The sequence below is a fragment of the Gigantopelta aegis genome, chromosome 12 (assembly GCF_016097555.1).
Source record: "Gigantopelta aegis isolate Gae_Host chromosome 12, Gae_host_genome, whole genome shotgun sequence".
Lineage (NCBI taxonomy): Eukaryota > Metazoa > Mollusca > Gastropoda > Neomphalida > Peltospiridae > Gigantopelta > Gigantopelta aegis.
Window position 1 is genome coordinate 5,664,327 of NC_054710.1, and position 22,325 is coordinate 5,686,651.

At 36.4% G+C, this 22,325-nt stretch overlaps 1 protein-coding gene across 1 annotated transcript; it reads right to left on the bottom strand.

Moving 5' to 3' along the window:
• Positions 1-4,382: 4,382 nt before the first annotated feature.
• Positions 4,383-22,042, bottom strand: LOC121385744 (GTPase IMAP family member 4-like). Its single transcript, XM_041516513.1, has 5 exons — positions 21,627-22,042; positions 16,644-16,721; positions 14,581-14,658; positions 9,003-9,065; positions 4,383-5,509 (listed from the first exon to the last, which is right to left on the bottom strand). Exons 1-5 carry the CDS (start codon positions 22,030-22,032, stop codon positions 4,503-4,505), a joined length of 1,632 nt encoding a protein of 543 aa, XP_041372447.1. The 5' UTR covers positions 22,033-22,042; the 3' UTR covers positions 4,383-4,502.
• Positions 22,043-22,325: the final 283 nt, after the last annotated feature.

Below are 22,325 nucleotides of genomic sequence, written 5' to 3' on the forward strand. Positions count from 1 at the left end.
CCCAACTGAAAGTAAATATCTTCAGGAGTTTTATTTTAAAACATTTTGTTGTTTAATATGACATATTACATTTGTACAAAACTATATGCAATATATATGCTTTTTGAGGTGTACATTATATTAGGTTCCATTGTAGACGCAACAGTTTCAGTGAGGTTGTCAGTTTATGTCAGAATACACCAGATCCTGATTGTCATAAAGACACATAGCTGGACACTTTTTGAAAAATGTATGTTATCAGTATAGGTAGTACTAAACCAAATAACTTCCGGCTGGGTCAAAGTTCGAGGTGCACCCAACTTTTAATAGAGAAGTGAACACCACAAGTCCTGTGATTGGTTATAAATGTGAGTGTGTTGGTTGTAAAAAATAATAGTTTCATCTGGGTAAAAAAAAAATGCAATTTTATTTCGTCTAGTACCAACGTGTCAAGTAGCCTTGTGCTTGAAACATGTATGGGGTACCTGTACAAAAAGTACTCTAATTTTGTGCGGAACTAGGGTAGTCATAGACGCTACCCGTTATCTCAGAAACGAGCAGCTTGACCCCCAATTTTTTCTGATTCACTTTAAGTGTGAGGGATGGTAGTATTAATATCCGTGGCGTTTATGTCGGTTGATACGTTGCAGGTAGGAGTTTTAGACACATATGTTACTATTGTCGTCTATGGGATTTAATTTGGTAGTATACACCTTATAGAATGGAGTGCACAAAATATTTACATTACTTGGCGTTCATTGTGATACATATTTAGAAAATAGGATAGCAATTAATTATCAAAAACATGTTGAAAATACAGGAGCATTGAAAATGTAGTCATGTAGGACATTAACACCGTTAGGTGGAAATACAGTTATGATGTCCTTAATCCTTTGTAAACTAAACCATTTATTTCCGTTCATTCCAAACCCACCGATCAAGGCTGTGATATCCAAAACTTACAAAGTAAGATTTTAAATTTATATGGAACGGAAAACCAGACAAAAGTAAACGTCACCAAATGACTAAAGCATTGACCAAGAGCCTGCTGTGTATGATTCCATTATGCAACAAACAATTATATGGTGAAAATGCTAAATCACTACAAATTCCAAATGGAAAACATTATTATGTAATGGAAATAAGACAGTTCCAAATGTATGGCATTACGATGCATGTTTAATTGAAATAACCAAGCGCCAACAATTAAACATGTCTTTTGGAAAGATATTCTTTCAGGAACGCGTCTGAATTTGAATTTTAAAAAAATTAAATACAAAATAGATATTGGACAGTTACATACTCAATTTATATGGTTTAATGAATGAATGAATGAATAAATGAATGAATGAATGTTTAACGACACCCAGCACGAAAAATACATCGGCTAATTATGGTAAATATAAACAGTAAGTGATGGTCAACTTCAATATAAAAATTCAACAGTTAAATAAAACATTGCAGAAATTCGATTTATAAATTATTTACTAGACTTAAAATGCAGCATCTCAAAATATTGTGATTTTAAAAGAAATTATAATACTGATTTAGATTTTCACAAATTTCATGGAATTATGTTTTCAAAAATTAATCTAAAAGGATGTAAAGAGTACTATATTATTTTGCTTTGTTAAATTTTATAAAACAAAAAAATAGTTTGAAATGGGAAGAAAAACGGTAATTATCAACACTGTGTGAATAAAAACAAATATAATGTTTTTACGTTGTACTGTAAGCACCGAGCTCAGATGGTTCCAGTTTAAGATTGTACACTATATACTTTCTCTTAACAAATGGCTATATATTGATTTACATGTAAATACATAGCAGCTAAAGATAAAAATTACCTTTTGCAACATTTGCTGACTATTTTCTTTACAAGTGAATACTGTACAGGCATATAAACGTCATTACACTTGTATCAATATGAGACATTAAAGTTACAAGTGAAAATATTCAACAGTCAGAACTTGAAATACCCCTACACTGGATAAACATTCATTGTAATTATATTAAAAATAGTTTGGGCATTTTGGTTTAAAAACAGCTTCACTGGAGAAATCGACGATGTTCTTAAAGAAACACACATTACAAATGTTATTTTCCATAAAAGATTCCATCGTAGGTGTGGGTGAGAGAATTAAAAATAGAGAGAGAGAGAGAGAGAGAGAGAGAGAGAGAGAGAGAGAGAGAGAGAGAGAGAGAGAGAGAGAGAGAGAGAGAGAGAGAAAGAGAGAGAGAGAATATTAAAAATAGTTTGGGCATTTTGGTTTAAAAACAGCTTCACTGGAGAAATCGACGATGTTCTTAAAGAAACACACATTACAAATGTTATTTTCCATAAAAGATTCCATCGTAGGTGTGGGTGAGAGAATTAAAAATAGAGAGAGAGAGAGAGAGAGAGAGAGAGAGAGAGAGAGAGAGAGAGAGAGAGAGAGAGAGAGAGAGAGAGAGAGAGAGAGAGAGAGTTCTACAACACTAGTATACACTTTATAGTAGGGGAAGAAAATAATGTTTCTTATGCCCCAACCCATTGTTTTAAAAGCAGAACTCGTTACATCTGGAATAAAAGAAAGGAATGTATATACACACTTAATCAGCGGATATTAGGTGAACAAAGGAATGTTCGCGACACCTCAGCCCATTGCTGTAAAACAGAAATGATTAGTAGTTTACTAAAATAAAAGACAAACTATTTAATCAATGGTTATTTGGGGACAACACTCTAGTATATAACGACAATGGACACGATTTTCACTTTCTTTATACAATTTATAGTAGGGGAAGAAAATAATATTTCTTACGCCCCAACCCATTGTTTTAAAAGCAGAAATTATTAGGTATTAAATAAAAGAAAGCAATGTATAAACACATTCAATCAGCGGTTATTAGAGGAAGAAAGGAATGTTTGTAACACCCCAGTCCATTATTATATGTATCCATAGAAGAAAGGACTATTTAATGTGTGAGTTAACTCGCTCTAGACACCCACTTCTAACGATGTGCACAGTCTGTGCAAAAAGGTATGTTTAGTTTACATGTAGGCCATTGTTACAAAATGTTTGTACTCTGTGATCTCCGTGGAAAGCTTAGGCTAGTGCCTCCAACATGCCACACCCTCCCCTCTACAATGATTTTCTTTCTCGACGTCACTACCACACTAACCGATAGCGCAATCTATCTGGTTCGTCATAAAGAATAAACATGTTCGTGCTTATATCCAATTAAGGTTCAAACACGTTGTCCTGGGCACACACCTCAACTATCTGGGCTGTCTGTTGAGGTCAGTGTGTCAGTTGTTTAGTGGTTAGTAAGAGAGAAGAGGGTGTAGTGGTGTTACAGCTATCCACCGAACCCTTAAGAACTCACTCTGGGTTGGAGCTGGTACCGGGCTGTGAACCCTGTACATACCAGCCTGTAGTCCGATGGCTTAACCACTGCGCCACCGAAGCTGACTAAAGAATAAACACTTAAACAATACAAGGAAAAGGACAAGACTGTTTAACGTGCACATTCAGGGCAAACAGTTGTAGCGCATGCCTATCTTGGACACAGGGGCAGGCCTCGGCCAGTCCCTACGTCCAGGACAGCGAACACCAGGCGCAGGTGGATGGTGGTATGGTGCTATGGAGTTTGAAATGTCCCGTAGGATTAAGACAAAAAGAATGGATGCGCATATTTGATGAGGGAAATTTGGCGCAATTTTGAACGGTCGGTAGGGAGCTACATATAGGTTTGGGATTCAGGTTGCCCATAGGGGCCCTTAAAGGACCTGACCTATACAGGACGTGGCATGACAACCCAACTTAAACAATCCTTCGAGTGGCCCTTATATACACGTTCAGTGGCCCTTATACACACGTTCAGTAGCCCTTAAGTACACGTTCAGTGGCCCTTATATACACGTTCAGTGGCCCTTATACACACGTTCAGTGGCCCTTGTATACACGTTCAGTGGCCCTTAAGTACAGGTTCAGTGGCCCTTGTATACACGTTCAGTGGCCCTTAAGTACTCGTTCAGTGGCCCTTATATACACGTCCAGTGAACCTTTTATACACGTTCTGTGGCCCTTAAGTACACGTTCAGTGGCCCTTATATACACGTTCAGTGACCCTTTTATACACGTTCAGTGGCCATTAAGTGCACGTTCAGTGGCCCTTGTATACACGTTCGACTGTATATATTTTGAACAAGGTAAATGTTGCCATTCAACAATCAAATATTTAAAAAAAATATCACCAAAATCAAAATCACAAAACATGTTTCCAGGAAGGCCGGACCTTAATTGTTTTTTTCAATATTTAAAAATATATATATTTAGGTGACCCCCAAACACCCCATACCCCCCCCCCCCCTAAATAAACTAAAGAAAAAAGGCCACGCGTCCTACCTATGTGTTTAGTTTTGCATGTACCCGGTAACAGAAATGTTTAGGCCTTTTATACTTATAAAACGTATGTTTTAATCTGCTGATACATGTGTTCTTTTTCGGGGGGCTGTGTCAGATTGTTTATTTTTAATTTCATTTTTTCCCCAATATTGTTTTCAAAGGATATTTCATGATTTTCCCTAATCTACGGACTGCATTCCTGACAGTGTCTATGAAGGAATCGTTGGTTTCGGCATGTTTTCGAACTTCGTTTCTAACTACTTCGGCGATGTCGTCGTATGCAAGCTTTAGTCGCGCCATGCGTTCTGCCAGCATCATTTGCTCTAGTTTTTTCTTCGATTCATCCAAGTTGCCCTTCAAGTCTTGGTTTTCTTTTTTCAACTCGTTTAGTCGTTTTTCAAACTTTTTTTCTACTTCTTTCTGGATATTTTCAAATTTTTTTCTAAATTCTTCATCTTTCTCTTGTCGTATTGTGGCTTCCCGCTTACGAATCTCTTCCTCTGCTGCTTTCATCATGTCTGTTGTAAAATAATTGCCATTATGTTTGGCCACATTGCTCTTGATAATATCTACCAACTCTTTAACTTGTCTTTCTTTCACTGTAACGTCCTTTTCCAGATTGTTTATTGCAGTGTATTTGCCACCACATTCTTGGATCAGGTGTTTAAGTTCTCCTGTAGCATTATCTAGGAACATTTGTAGGGTTTTGCCATCCGCTTCAAGATCGTCAAGTCCAGTAAAAAGCAAGAACAAATATTTTAACATATCGTTCCCAAATACATCTTTGAAGTATGTAATTGTATCTTGATCTTGTTTGGTAAATCGCTGGACTCTTAGAACCATGACGAAGGCGTGAGGACCTGGTGCTGACATGGTAATGCTCTGGATAATATCCTTGGTGATCTCCCCCTTTGCTCGTCTAGTATCACACACGCCAGGAGTATCAATGACCACTAGATTACGGTCATATCGCGCAGCCATCCTAACTGAGCATTCTGTTGTAATCGAGGTAGGACTAGCCTCCGATTTAAAGCCTTGTTTGTTGTCAAAGCCAAGAATGGAATTGCCAGATGAGCTTTTCCCTGAACCAGTGATGCCAATCAAAACAATGCGTAGTTCTTTGTCCAAAAACCCACAATCTGGAATAATATACACACATATTAAAGTCACAGATTACAAAGTTCGTTTTTGTTTAACATTGGATTATAAATAATTATATTCACTTGGCATACTACACAACTCTTTTTAACGCACAACACTTTATCCTTGATCTTTGGGTGAATGGATGTTATTTTAATATCAGCGACCGTTTCACGTGTCTTGAAATATATATCGATTAAGTTAAATCCAGCTACCAGAAGTCATTCTCCAAACAATTTAAACAGACTGAGAGATTGTACTTAATAAATATTTTGTCTTCAGAATTTATTTAAAGAGATATCACTAGAACAGCACACTACAACATCCACTAAAGTATTTGATGGAGAAGTAAGCCTAATGTATGTAAATCCCACATGTTGGCTGCAGTCAGCAGGTTTAATTTACAATGGGATATAATCTAGAGAAAATATTTGAGTGGATACGAAAGCTGTTTAATAAATTGCTAGTTTATTCCGACTCTTCTATCATTTTCATAATTCAAAAATAGCTATGAATAGTCGATTTTGCCATATTTGGGTGTCGACTACATATGATTCAAAATAACATAATTCATGGATTTGGTTCTCCATTCGTCAAGGGGGCTTTTCTTTATATTTAGTTTAGTAGTTGTGAAGAAATTACAACATAAATGCATTTATCTATACCACTATAGTAATATTCACCCCTCCTCAGGCACAAACGGGGGACTAAACATTAATTAAGTTTACAACTTTGATCTACCATCTAATGATCATTTCTGGAGGTAGAGACGAATACATTTTAAACTTGGCTTATTTTTTCCCCTTTTGGACCCCGCCCCTCATTCCCCGCTGGTGAGAGTGGGTATCACAATGACCAAATTTAAAATATATTTTCCATGTCAAGGCTTAGCTTTTTTGGAAGAAAAGACGACATTTTTGTTTGTTTGTTATGCCTGTTATTTGTATATATTAACAGGTCATTAGAATGCCAATACAGTTTTCTGGGTTTCATTCCATGACATTTCAGAAATCATATGCAATAAGGAAAAACATGGTGGAATATCATTTCAATTAGTAAGTTAGTACGCTGATTAACGTCCATACTTAAACAAAAACAACTGAAGAGGAACTTTTATTGAATGGACGATACGTGTGATTAATTTGGTGACTAATATCATAGTCTTCATTCACGTTCATTTACATTATTTATTTGTTTTGATAAACTTTTGTTTTATGTCTTTGCACTGTTTTGAATGTTTATATCCTTAATAATAGCCTAGTTGTAATTATCAATCTTGTTATAATATGTCTAATTAGGAAAGGGCCTCGTAAGTTCAGTTACTTTGGCTCAATACGTTTGTATATTATAAGCAGTATATTATAAGCAGTATATTATAAGCAGTATATTATAAGCAACTCAACCACGTGCACCATTGCCTTATTTTTTAATAATATCTAAACGATGCCCAATATTTCTAAAATATTTATTATTTAAAATGTATTTTAATTATTGTGCTTCTTCATTAGATAATTCATTAACAATATAATCTGATAATTTCTCAACTATATCATCAAATGTTTTGTCAGATGGTGCTGAGTATATGGTTTGAATGGCATTCTACGCATTATCCTTCGGGACATCATGAATAAGACCTTTCTGGTACAGGGAAGTAATTGTTATTTCAAAACACACAAAGTCTTTTATTCCATTAAATTTGTTTTTGGTACAACCTTGAACATATATTTTCAGAACTATCAGGGTGCCATATTATAATGTTGGTAAAATCACGTCGCAGTAGGGTGGGTGGGAGGGGGGGGGGGGGGGGGGATAGATACAGACACATTACGTACATTTAGAGGAGGACCTGGGGATCATCTTAGCGTTATTGGACGAAGAAAGTTCTCTTTGAGCTTTATTGTCCTTTGAAACATGACTACATAAACCAAAATAACCTTTTAGTCGTTTTTAAAAATTTACGTAAGCAGGCTCAAAATGGCAATCAGTGAAACCTTTCGAGCCCTGTTGTTAGTTTGTGAACTGTCCGTAGTTATTGTGCATTTATTTTCTCTTTCAAATAATCTATCCCAGCAGCTGATAATTTGTATTTTAAAAAATTATTATTTAATCACTGGCCTTACAAAATGTCCCATGCCATTGCTGGGACTCGAACCTGTGGCAGCGAATCTCCCGCAGACTAACCACGATATGCTTTGAGCTAGTTATGCATCCGTAAAAAAAGTGTTCTTTAACTTAACTACATGCATGGGGCTACAAGCCAGGCGGTCGATCCCGCTTACATGTCTGAAAGAGTGAGAAGACCTGGCACTGACATCCAATAGCCGATGGCTAATTAATCAATGTGTTCCAGTGGTGGAGAAGACAAAGAAACCAAATCAAGTTTTATATGCAATGTGTGGTTTTCACAATTTTCTCTGGCGAGAGTACTTACGCTAGGTAACATTTATCTCTGACTAGCACTTAGAACTGATATAATTGTTATTGGAAACAAAAACATACGTATTTGACTACAAAATTTGTGTCTGGTTTCAACATTATTTAACTTCACCTGTAACATATCGAAAAAATCTGAACATGCTCAACAAAAAGAAAGAAAGAAAGAAATGGTGAGTTATAAATAGTAAAGGACTATGTATTGGTCACTTTGAGTTAACAACTATAAATGGGTTGGGGTTTTGTTGTTGATATACACCTAGGTCCTGTTTTACGCAGCGATTTTAGTGCTACGATTTAAGATCACCGTAAGCACATTTACCCTTTTCTTTAAACATATAACCCCTTGACACATAGTGACCACTGGGGATCCCACACAGTTTTTGAAGTTGACCTACACTGGAATATGATGCAGCACATCATCCTACATGGAACTATTATGGTGGTCGTTTAGTCTTCTTGGGTACAGCAAAGTCCTATTTATAGCCACCTTTTGGATTCTGTCTCCAGACTATGTGTTTAGAAATAATAAACTAAGTGGTAATCGTTAAATCAATAGATTCTAATGTTTAGTGAATGTTGTTTGTTTAATAGGGCCCAAGTCTACCAGACATTGACATGTAAGTAAATGTACTCGTACATATAACTGTATATTTTGCCTGTCAGCAGCGAACCATAATTGACGAATGCACTCAGTCATCAAAACAGAAACATTTCAATATATAAAAATAGCATTTTTAGATTAAAAATCTTTCAACATTATGAAAACGAAAATACCGTACACTGGTTTATGACATATATATAAGCAGATTTTCATTTAAAAAGACACGGTGTTAGATTAGAATACGTTAGTAATGGCTGAGTGAAACTGCATTTAAATATAACATTTAACTTACCCCTCCGCCCACACAGACACACACGCACGCACGCACACACACACACACACACACAGATACACACACACATACACACACACTCATATATATTTTAGCTATACGTCATGTAATATGTGTGACCCTGCATTTGAGACTGTCATCATTATCTTTCAACAGTTCATACCTTCACTAGATCTTGACTCTGCTGGTACACCACCTTCTGCCGCACGTACGACTCTCGCAGTTTCTGCAAGTACATAAGTATATGGTTTCTAGTTAACGAGGTTATTGGTTTGCCATCACATGATATATTTTTTGTTTGTATATTAACATTATTTTCCTGTTTGTATTGGCTACATGTCAAACTGCTTTAACACGTAACAGGAACACACACACACACACACACACACACACATCTCTCTCTCTCTCTCTCTCTCTCTCTCTCTCTCTCTCTCTCTCTCTCTCTCTCAAACACCACACACACACACACACACACACACGTATGTATGTATGTATGTATGTTCTATGTATGTATGCATGTATGTATGTATGTATGAATGTATGTATGTATGTATGTATGTATGTATCCATATATGCATATATGCATATACATATATATATATAGGGAGAGGAACAGAGAGAGAGAGAATGAGAGACAGACAGACACACACGCAACAACAACAAAACCAACACAAACAAATGTTATATGGTAGATTGAACTCAACAGCATTGACACATTATAATCGATAGTTTATAAATTCAAAACATAAACTTATATCATTGTGATTAATTCCGTTGTGTGAGACCTAAGTCTGTTTCGCAAGTGTTGCGCTTAAACAATATTATATGACTTGTAGTCAGTCGATACGATACTGTGGCAACACGTCTGTCATGTTAGTGAGTTTTTGAGTTGAATAAAACCTAAGAATGGGACCTTTATTCCCTTTTTATAACAGTATCCATAGTATATGGAAATCTGTTATATATTATGTAACCTATGTGAAGAATGCAATGGAAATTAATTTCGTCAATGGGCCGTTATCTTTGTTGCATAACTTTTGAACTCGAGACAGTTATGTAAGTACAGACGGAGTTCTGAAAGATTTTATATTGCGTTGTAAATACTCAAACGTTCATAAAAGGAGAGAGTAACACCACACAAATACAAACAACTAATACACAAACGTTGGCATATGTATATGTATTTGGCGTTAAGACTAAAATATGCTCATATAAGAATGTGTGAGTGATAAAAAATATACATACTATACACAATATACAACCATATACAAGAGATAAAACATGTAAATCATGTTGAAATTTCATTAATTGGCTATGTCGTAAATATATTATGATAAATAGGAAGGCATCAAATATAAATGTAATATTGATTTGAAATGTAAAAAAAAAAAAAAAAATATTTTTAATACATTTTCGCATAATTACGTCACTTTTAAAGTATTTTTTTCTTATGATAGGCCAATCATATGTAATTATGCTAAATCCAGATGTTGTTGTAAACATTATACTGCTGGGGCTTATACATAAAACATTATACAACTGTGGCGTATACATAAAATATATCCAGAAATACAGGAAGGTATCAGTGGCGTTATAGCCCAATTAAAAAACCCTGAGGTTGACTGTTACATACATAGATATTAATTAACATCCTGGAGCAGGGGATAATTAAATCCTTTCTGGACTTACAAATTGTCCCATGTCATTGCTTAGACTCGAACATGTCGCACCGAATCGCCCTCAAATTGCAGACTAACCACGATGCGCTCTGAGCTATTGGGGCATCAACACACACAAAAACATGCTCTTAAAGGAAACATGTCACGTGACCTATATTTGGCACCAACCATGTACAATTAATTATAAATTGAATCACCTAAAATTACTTAAAATATCTCCGTAAACCCCCCCCAGATACGAGCTCTTAGTGGAAACTGCCGATCTTTAATGAGCAGGGCAATCACAAGGTCCGTGACGTCAGAGACGCATCGCTTGATCTGAAGCCTTACACTTAAAAGCATTAGTCCGTATCACTCATAAAGAATCTAAGACTTGCACAGCTTACCAAAACAATGAGTGTTCGTTCGCAAAACGTTTTGCCGTATCAATTTGAGCTGTTAGTAAATGAAGAAAGATACACATTTACTTACAACAGTGATACTGAAGAAAAAACGGATAGCGAGTCGGAGGGGAAACCGATGGTGCCAGACCAGACCGGTCGACCAATTTACAGACCGGAGCCCGAAAGTAACCCGGAGACAAAACCAAAACCCGGATGCTAATGCCGAAGTGTATACTGTTCATATTTAGCATAAAGATACACCTCGGTATGATGTATTTAAATATGTAAAAAATATAAATGTAGGACAAACATTTTTATTTTATTTTTAATAGAAAATATCGCATTTTTCATGTTCATAATGAAATCTGTATGCACAGTGTAAACAAACACTCTAATTTACGACAAGGCGCTTCACTTTCATTAACCTGACTTGTAAAACAACATAAATGACTTGAGAGTATAATCAATTTTTTAACTAAATATATTTCAATTTGCATCAATAGAACGAAATGGGGTTATAGTATTTTTCTCTCTTAAAAAAAAAAGCAGCATATTAATATTATTAGGCCTATTGGTAGGGTGCGTTAGAGTAAAAACGACCACTCACGATACCCAAGTGATAATTTTCTTTTCTTTGGTACTACGCAATTGGTCAGTTTTGTAATTTTAGATGGGAAAGTCGACTTAATCAAGGGTTTTACAGCATTATTGACAGTAATGAAGCAGGGCGGCTGATATTGTCCATTAACATTGTACTATAGTCGCGACAGGTTACGCCACAATACCCTGTGATCTTAAAAAACTGGCAAGTATTTTGTACGTATGTCTAGACAGTGGTAATCACTTACCCTGGTCAATACCCTGCCAATCAGGAATCACATTTGCAGGCCACGGAAAGAAAGGACCATTCAACTAAAACAACACTCCGATTCTCAAGTCAGCCCGTGGATGAAATATAATAGTTATTTCGACACCGACAGTAGTGGTTTATTTTGTATTGAACTTCGTGTTACTTTGGGCCTTCGGACGATGAGGAACGTTTTTGTGACGAAGATTAAAAACATTATTTCAAATTATTTTTGTTTTCTACACGGTTTTTTTAACATATTTAAATACATCGTACTGAGATGTATCCTCATGCCAAATCCCATGTTTGTATATGCCATATTTAATTACTTATTGACGTTTTCTTCTTCGGACGGTGAATACAGATTTTGTTATGTAGGCCTACAGCCCTAAATTTCTACATTTTTGTTTTAACATATATAAATACATCATGCTGAGGTGTATCTTTGTGCCAAATATGTGCAATGTACACCTCGGCATTCGCAACCGAGTACTGTTTTTGTCTCTGGGTAACGTTCGGGCTCCAGGCTGTAAATAGGCTGACACCAAAGTACTATGCGGTGTTGGTGTCCAATCTTTTGTTTTGCGATAAAATACACGTGTCTTTCTTCGGATACAATCCTTTAAAAAGCCGTAAAAAGACAATCCCGATCGTTTAAACTGTTTATTTTTACACCCAAAGCCTGCGCAGTACGGCACTGTTGGACTGAAAAGATCGTAAGCCCCTTACTCCATATATAAACAGTTAACAACAATGGAAGAGTACAGCGGCTCTGACGTCACTTCCCTTTTTTTCCGAACGCTCACGAATAAATATGCATAAATCGTACTTTGATACTGATTAGCGTAATTTCTTCATTTTAAGTTAACTACGCGTATTTTCTTGTCATAAACTTATTTGTATATTATTTTTATATCATTTTGCTTTTAAAATTAGCTATAATATGGTCTCGTGACATGTTTCCTTTAAACTCAACCACATGCATGGGGCCTACAATCTACACGGTCGACCCCGCTTACGTGCAGGAAGCATCGGGCAGACCTGGCACTGGCTTTATTTATGTATGTGTGAATGTCTGTATATTGTATGAATGTCGAGGTTGACTGTTACATACATAGACATAAACGCACTGGCGCAGGGGATAATTAAACGCTTTCTGGCCTCACAAATGGTCCCATGTCGTTCGTTGCTGGGACTCGAACCTGTGGCCGCGAATCGCCCACAAATTGTAAACAAACCACGCATAAGTGCGCATGTGTAATTAGATGGCTCTTTCTATTGGTTGAAATATTACAACACAATTTGAATTTTGGTATATGCAAATGTTGTCAACCAGCAAACTAATTTCTGTAGATGGCTTGTTCTATTGGTTGAAATATTACGAAAACATAGTTTGAACTGTGCTATATGCAAATGATGTGTAACGAAGCAAAACCTAGTTTGTCTTATTTTGTAACGGCGAATTGTGATAGACGGTCGTGGGTGTGAACATGAGCCAGCGAGATGAAACAAAAGGACTTCGGAAACCTTTTATTTTAGTTAAATGGGCTTCATTTTATGTGCATTTTAATTTGGACAATTATGATGTTAAATTCTAACAGCAGGAGAAGAAATGTTTTCAGAGACAGTTACGCTACTGATTCCCGCAAACACGTCTAAGAACACGTGTTGTGTTATAATACAGATTATGACAGCTGGACCTGTACAACAAGTGGAAAATTCGTCTTCATTCCCCGAATATGGATACCTAAAGGTTTAGTCAAGTGTTGAAGGATTTAAAAGACAATGTGTTGCAACAGAACATCGCAAGTGTCAACTTGACGGAAAGTGTTAGTAACGGTCGCGCAGTCGTGCGCTTCTCCAAATGTGAACACGTGCTCTCATCAAATATAAGCGAAACAACGTAAATACCTTCTGCATTTAAATGTAAGTTATGACAATAAACGTTCATTATATTGTTAATAATTTTTGTTTGTTTTTTGTTTTGTTTTAAATACAGGCGTAGTGAAATGAAAAGTGTAGGTGTATCGTGATACACCAACACTTTTCCTCCAAAAGTGTAGGTGCATTTTAATGTTCCTGCACTTTTAGAGGAAAAGTGTAGGTTATCGGTGAATACACCTACACTTTTAACAAAAGAAACCATGACAACGATACTGGACGTGGGGTATAACTCTGATTATCGCTCAGAACTGACATAGCCTTTATTGGAAATGAAAACTTACGTATTTGACTACAACATTTGTGTTTGGTTTCAAAATTATTTAACTGCACCTGTAACATATCGAACATATCTGAACACGCTAAAAAAATTTTTTAAAATGGTGAGTCATCAATAGTAAAGGTCTACGCGTTGGTCACTTTGGGTTAACAGCTACAAATGGGTTGGGTTTGTGTTGTTAATACACCTGGGTCCTGTTTTACGAAGCGATTTTAGCGTTACGATTTAAGATCACCTTAAGTGCATTTACCCTTTTCGTCATATACTAGACATTAGTTTAATGTTTTTTAATATGTCCACTATATACAAATCATACAAATTGCATTACTACCCAAGATAATATCATACGAACAACGTCACCGTTAGACAGACTTATTGAAAAGGAAAGCAATACCTAATGCCCTGCCCGGATATTTGGCTACAACTTGGGGAAGCATGTTTGGTCTGCTTTTAACTTTACTTTATTATAAAATTAACCATTAAACTCACTTATCTTTTAGAGTATACCTGCTTAGACTGATTTATTGTTCGACCAGACTTGCCTAGACTTGAATTGAGTGATGTTTAACACGACTGAAACAAAACACAACGTTTAGCCTTTTAAAACTTACCGAAATACCTTGACGACTCTTTGGAACAGTCGAGAAGTTCAGGCTGTTCACGGTCATCGGCAATATCTTCCACAAAATCTAGAGAGAAAAGAAATATGTCATAATTATATCTTAATGAAAGGTGTGCATATATGTATGTATTTATGTATGAATATCTAAATATTGTACGTTGAGACTGACTGTAACATACATAGCTATTAACGGACTAGGGCAGGGGATAGTTAAATCCTTAATGAAAGTTGCATATATGTATGTATGTATGTATGTCTGTATTAATACCTAAATTTTGTATCTCGAGATTAACTGTAACATACATAGATAGTAAGGGACTGGCGCAGGAGATAGTTAAATCCTTTCTGACCTTACCAAATATCCCATGCCGTTGCTGGAACTTGAACCTGTGGCATTGAATCGTTCACAAATTGCAGACTACCCAAGATGCGCTATGAGCTATTGAGGCATTAATAAAATAATGCTCTTTAACTCAACCACATGCATGGGGCCTACAAATACGTGGTCGATCCCAATATGACCACCTGGCACTGGCTGTAAGTATTTAGGTATCAATATCTATATATTGTATGTATGTCGAGGTTGACTGTAAGATACATACATATTAACATACTGGAGCAGGGAATAATTAAATCCTGTCTGGTCTTACAAATTGTCCCATGCCATTGATTAGACTCGATCATGTGGCACCGAATCGCCCGCAAATTGCAGACTAACCACGATGCACTCTGAGCTATTGAGGCATCCATAAATAAAGCTCTTTAACTCAACCACATGCATGAGGCCTACAATCTACGCCGTCGGCCCCGCTTATGTGATTATGTGCAGGAAACAGGAAACATGCATGGGGTCTACAATATACGCGGTCGATCCCGTTATGACCACCTGCCACTAGCTAGTATGTATTTATGTATGAATATCTATATATTGTATGTATGTCGAGGTTGACTGTTACATACATAGATATTAACACACTGGAGCAGGGGATAATTAAATCCTTTCCGGCCTTACAAATTGTCCCATGCAATTGATTAGACTCGAACATGTGGCACCGAATCGCCAGCAAATTGTAAAGTAACCACGGTGTGCCGTGAGCTATTGGTGCATTCATATAAAGGATGCTCTTTAACTTAACAACATGCATGGGGCCTACACTCTATGCGTACATGAAACAGTGGGCAGACCTTGCACTGACATACAATAGCCAATGATTAATTAATTAATGTGCTCCAGTGGTGTCGATAGAGAAGACAAAGAAACGAAATCAATTTTTGTATACAATGTATGATTTTCACGATTTTCTCTGGCAAGACGACTTACGCTAGGTAATAAATATTTCTGATTATCGCTCAGAACTGAAATGAAAACTTACGCATTTGACTACATTTGTGTCTGGTTTCAACACTATTTAACTTCACTTGTAACATATCGAACATATCTGAACACGCTCAACAACAAAATCCTGAGTGATCAATAGTAAAGGACTATGTGTTGGTTACTTTGGGTTAACAGGTATACATGGGTTGGGTTTGTGTTGTTAATATACACCTGGGTCCTGTTTTACGAAGCGATTTGAGCGTTACGATTTAAGATCACTTTAAGAGCATTTACACTTTTCGTCATATACCGCTACTAGACATTAGTTTAATGTTTTGTAATATGTGCACTATAAACGAACCATACAAATTGCATTACTACCCAAGAGAATATTATACGAACAACGTCACCGTTTGACAGACCTAGCTCTTAGTCCTTTTTTCTAAAACCAAAATGCAATTGTAATGCAGGATTTACTTCTCTAAAAGTAAAATAACCATTATTGAAAAGGAAAACAATACCTAATGCCCTACTCGGATGTTTGGCTACAACTTGGGGAAGCATGTTTGGTCTGCCTTTAACTTTACATTATTATAAAATTAACGATTAACCTCATTTAAATGTTTGAGTATACATGCTTAGACCGATATAGTTATTCGACCAGACTTGCCTAGAATGGAACTGAGCGATACTTGACCGGACTGAAACAAAACACAACGTTTAGACCAACTTACTGAAAGACTTTGACAACTCTTTGGGACAGTCGAGAAGTTCAGGCGGTTCACGGTCATCGGCAGTATCTTCCATAAAATCTAGAGAGAAAATAAATATGTCATAATTATGTCTTAATGGAAGGTGTGCATATATGTATGCATTTATGTATGAGTATCTAAATCCTTTCTGTCCTTACAAATTATCCCATGCCGTTGCTGGGACTCGAACCTGTGGTACCAAATCGCCCGCAAATTGCAGAGTAACCACGATGCACCCCGAACTATTGAGGCATCTATGAAAGGATGTTCTTTAATTCAACCACATGCATAGTGCCTATAATATACCCTGGGGCCTACAATCTCCAGACTATGTGTTTAAAATTAATAAACTAAGTGGTACTGTTAAATCAATAAATTTTAATGTTTAGTGAGTGTTTATTGTTTAATACAGCCCAAGGCTACCAATGCACCCATACACTAATTTATCCTGCAATCACTGTATACATTGGCAATATATGATGACTAGATAAATGTCTATAGTTTTGGTCACTGACCAAAAATATAGGTCATGTGACATACGCCTGACTCGACTCGAGTATTTCAGAGTAGATTTTCAATAAACATACTCCTTAAATCATTTGTTGAGTGCAGAAAATACAAATAACTTTTAGTTTTGCGATAACAATACAAAACGTGTATATGTATTTATGAATTAGAGTTTAGAAACGTTTTTTGTTTTAATGTGACAGAATGTAGCTAGCGTCTTACAAATAATGACATCATACGGCAAAAGCCTTGCTAGTTTGACAGTACTCGATTTGTGTACACAAAACTTGAATAAAAATTATTTTCCGAATATCCCCGTAGGATTGCAGGATAACAGAAACAACTGGTTGCTGTCTTAAGATATTGGCTTTATTCTGCCCAGGCAGAGCCTTGCTGCATTTGCCATTCTAACCTTTGCAGGATAAAGCCGATATTTTACGATAGTAACCAGTTATTCTCTATATACATAACTGTATAGGTTTTGTGTTCTGTAGGCATCGAACCATAATACAATTTTTATTCCTAATATATGATATTGACTATATCGGAAAACACTCTGGTAATAACCTCTCTCTCTCTCTCTCTCTCTCTCTCTCTCTCTCTCTCTCTCTCTCTCTCTCTCTCTCTCTCTCTCTCTCTCTCTCTCTCTCTCTCTCTCTCTCTCTCTCTCTCTCTCTCTCTCCCTCCCTCCGTCCCTCCCTCCCTCCCTCCCTCCCTCCCTCCCTCTCTCTCTCTCTCTCTCTCTCTCTCTCTCTCTCTCTCTCTCTCTCTCTCTCTCTCTCTCTCTCTCTCTCTCTCTCTCTCTCTCTCTCTCTCTCTATATATATATATATATATGAATTTATCCTTAATTAACACAATTTATATACTCAAAATGATTTATAATTGTTATGAATGGATTATGAGTACTATTCACTACAGTAGAGGCACACAAATGTACTATGCATTTTGCAGTTTGAATATAGTAATTGCAACAACTTCTAACAACATGGGGCATTAAAATCATAAAAATCAAATGATTTAGCCTTGTTGATCTGGCATGTGTGAGATCATGTGACACGCACCGAATGTTAAATTAATCTTCCTCCCTTTTAAGTCAATTTCTTCGAGATATGTGGACCCAATATCGGTAATTTTAAGGAATAAACAAAAACGACTTATAAAATTAATGATTTTAGGGGTTTGTAAAGTTTTATATTCAGATACATACATGTCAGAACTATATTGGTAATGAAAATATTCCTAAACTTTGAAGAAAAACCTCACAAATCAACGACTAGCAGACGACAACAAATCGGATGTTGATTGCGAGAACCATTCTTGAAAAAACAAACTGAACGGAGTTGCAAGTATAACGCAGTTAGAGATGATGACGATATATAAAAAAAGATAAGTCTACTGTGACTTCCACCATCGCGGATTGATGGCAGTTATATATATATATATATATATATATATATATATATATATATATAAAATAATGCTTAAAACTTTTTGGCATTGTTACCAATCATTTATACACATAATATGATTAAATATAATGACAAGTGGTCTCCTTGCAGACAGCCGCTTTCAGTGTTAAAATGTTCTAAGTGATTATTATTTTATTTTAGAAAGTAGATACCCATCCTCGAATCGATGAATGAATATCGGTTGTTGTCAGCTACAGATGATTACACTGAACCAAAATGTAATGCACAGCCATTGCACACTGGCAGTGTTCACATTGAGGAGGATCATTCTTCAATATACATGAATGTGTCAAATGTGTGTTGTCAATGCGAGCGTGGCTCAAGACTGCATCCTCCCTGCACCTCCTGTAGAATAACTGCCACTCTACCAGGACTAGTTTGACAGAATAAAGCTTCTTTGGAACTGAACAATTCTAATCATCCTGCCAAATCCAAATGATATATTGGTTAATATGATATGTACAATTCAAAGCAGACTGGGCAGCAGCATCGTGCCTTTGTATTGTCCTTAAGGCCAACATGCCTCGGTACCCAACAAACTATAACATCTTTATGGGCAATGGTAAAAAAGACACACTTTCGGTTCATCATCCCATCCAATGGATGCTCCAGTTTCATGTAATGCGTAGGGACACGAAAGTGATTGTGTAAATATAATATATTTGGATGCATATGAATCCTTAATATCTTCTGATGCCTTGATGATTTCCCATGTTCCTTTAGTAAGTATGGATGTCGAGTCAAGCAATCTCATGGAAGTGATTGTTTTTGAAAGAAAAACAGTAACAGAAGCCACATAATTCCCATCCCGAGATCTGTCTGTGCAAAACAGAAATGTAATCGGGCTACTTGCCTTGAATTTCCATAAAATGTTGTTTGTAAATAACTGCATCTGTGCGATTTTTCTTAAGATGCACAAAATCAAATATAATTTTGGGTGGTTTGATACACCAAGGTGGTAAAACAAAATATCAAGGTTTGTGGTATATAGAGACAAAGCTGCAACTGACTTTTAAATGATACTCACATTGAACAATCTGTAGGAAATCTGAAAATCATCGACATATAATGAGCAGTCAACACCATGTTTTAAGCATAGAGTTATAGTTTTATGACCTGTGACTTGTACAGCCACGTCTTGATGTCTAGTGTTTATTAAAAGTATATTTAAGGAATATTTTCATTAACAACCCCATATGTTCTATTTCAGTTTCATGGAATTTATTGTAGAGGTTAAATCCTCTAGTCATAACATTGCCAGTGTTCTTCAGTAATGTTTCCTGAAGACACACTGTGAGAGGATTATAACTTTGTATTAGAAACCTAATTCATCAACATTGGACCTAAGGCCACGGAAATTACACTGTATGACTATATTGGTCATCAGGAGGAAGTATGGATATTATATTTGGCTTGAGAGGTGATCTTTGGGGTTCTGAATAATCAGGTGGTGCTTGATACTGGTTACTAATTGAATTTGGTTGTTGCTCAGCTTTTTTATCGACCTGAACAGCCAACATGTTGCTGTGCTTTGGTGTCCGTGCCTGTCATAGGTCTACTAGGGCCTGGCTGTCCAGCAACTGAACCATTTGTTTGATTCATAGAAGCCAGACACACCTGAGACGCTTTGGTTACTTGCTTTTGAACAACGTTTTCTGCTTGTGTTTTATCCTTCTCAATATCTGAGACCTGTTAAAAATGATTAGTATCATTAGGCCAGGTCAAATCTGTCTGAACCGAAACAGTTGTTGCTAAGTCTCTCACTGCTGTAGCATAGGATTTCTCAGCTACAACAGGTGTCTTGGTCTCAACAACCTTCCTGGCCGCGACTTTGACTTGTTGCACCTGTTTTTGTTCTAATTTCCAATTTGGACATTCGTGATAGTATGCAAAATGCTTACCCTTGCAGTTGGTACAAGCCATGTCAGCCTGGCATGTGTTGCTGTCACGATCAAACTGACCGCACCGGGCACATGTCAGCATGCCATGGCATGTATTTTGTCCATGTCCATATTGTTGGCACTTAAAGCACGTCAAAGGATTGTGAATAAAAGATGCAACAGGTATCTCCAAGTATCCAGCCATAATGGAGTCTGGAAGGACAGGCGTATTAAATGTGAGAATTAAAGGTACAACAGATATCTCCAAGTATCCAGCCTTAATGGAGTCTGGAAGGACAGGCATATTAAATGTCAGAATTAAAGTATTTGTTGGAACTAATTCGTCTCGTCTTACCTCGATTAATTATGTGAATGTGATTCGAGAAACATCTTTGATCAAAAATACATGTTTGTTCTGTGAATTAAGAGAAATATTTTAACACTGATTCAGGGCTTCTAGATTATGGTAGCTCCACTCCTATGGCTAGTGATATTCAATGTTGCGCTAGTAAATTATTTAAATCACTGATGCCATGACCAGTGGATTTGATAAAAAATCCTTTATAGTGATTTCAATAGTGGTTGTGAGTACATTGTCACTGCAACTGCTATTGCAGTATTTATTTTAATAGCAAGCAGTATTGCAAGTAGATGCTAGTTCATGAATGACGTTTAACAGTGATATAGGTCTCCATTTGTTTTAATGATTTCTGTTCTTATTTACTTTATAAATACAAATTATTACTCGTCTGGCACATACGTTGTCCCATCAGATCCTGAGTGCATTCTAACAGTTTTATGGTAGATATTTGGAGGCTATATATCTACTGAATGTGACACATCACTGATCAAACCTATTCCTTGGTTTAACTTGTGCATGCATTTTCTTCTCTTGGGTGAAACTCTTGTAAACATTTCCATCGTTTTAGATGAAGAGACGGACTTGACAACTGTAGTTGCAATAAGCATGACAGGTGCTCACCTTCCGGTAATAATAGTCGTTCAGATTTCAAGCCATCTGGCGAGTAATGACAACTACTGAAACCAATTTTATAAGATACACTGTTTAATGTTGACACATTATAAGATATTATATTTATACTTACGACTTGTCATGTCTATCGCCACAAACGCATCCACCATTGCGCTGTATTTCGCTGCATTCATTTCCAGTCTGTGATAAGGGTAGTACAAGAGCTGATGTGTAGTTATTTCGTCAATCTTCTTCTTCAGATTCTCCTTGGACAGATCTTCAACAGTCATCGATATCGGGAGCAAATTGAAATATTCCTTTGTGAAGTATTTCATTTGGTGTGCCAATTCTCTAGCCAGAGCCTCGTTATATTCTCCAAGATGTGTTACATCCATCGGACTGGAAGACCCCACAGAGAGGACAATGCCAGGATGAGTAGTTGTTAGTATCAAGACATCAAACTCATGTTTTTTTGGCTTATTCTCTGGGAAATTTAAATTCGGATATATTTCTAACACCAGGGCTTCATCTGTTTCCATCTCTTCAAGACAAGACCGTAGTTCATATTCGAATCCTTCCACATCAGAATATGATGGAAGTAGAAAGTTAATTTTTCCTGCAAAACGCACAGAAAAGAAAAAAAAGAAGAACATTAACACTTCAGTACTGTACGTTGTTGAATCAAAAGGTTTTTCCCCATTGATGTTGCATACATGTGCAATAATACCACTTTGAGAGGTTTATCCTGTTAGTTATACAAGTGCTAGGTAAACATGTACTAGTTTGACTATATTCATTTTTAAAGATGTTATCGACTAATAGATATTTTTTA

Bases quoted from the DNA above. Each gene is read 5' to 3' on its own strand.
- LOC121385744 (XM_041516513.1), bottom strand. From the start codon at position 22,032: ATGGAAACAGATGAAGCCCTGGTGTTAGAAATATATCCGAATTTAAAT. The intron at 16,722-21,626 runs GTAAGTATAAAT...TTTTCTCTCTAG, and splicing joins GGCGATAGACATGACAAGTC to ATTTTATGGAAGATACTGCC. The intron at 5,510-9,002 runs GTATGAACTGTT...ATATTATTCCAG, and splicing joins AGAGTCAAGATCTAGTGAAG to ATTGTGGGTTTTTGGACAAA.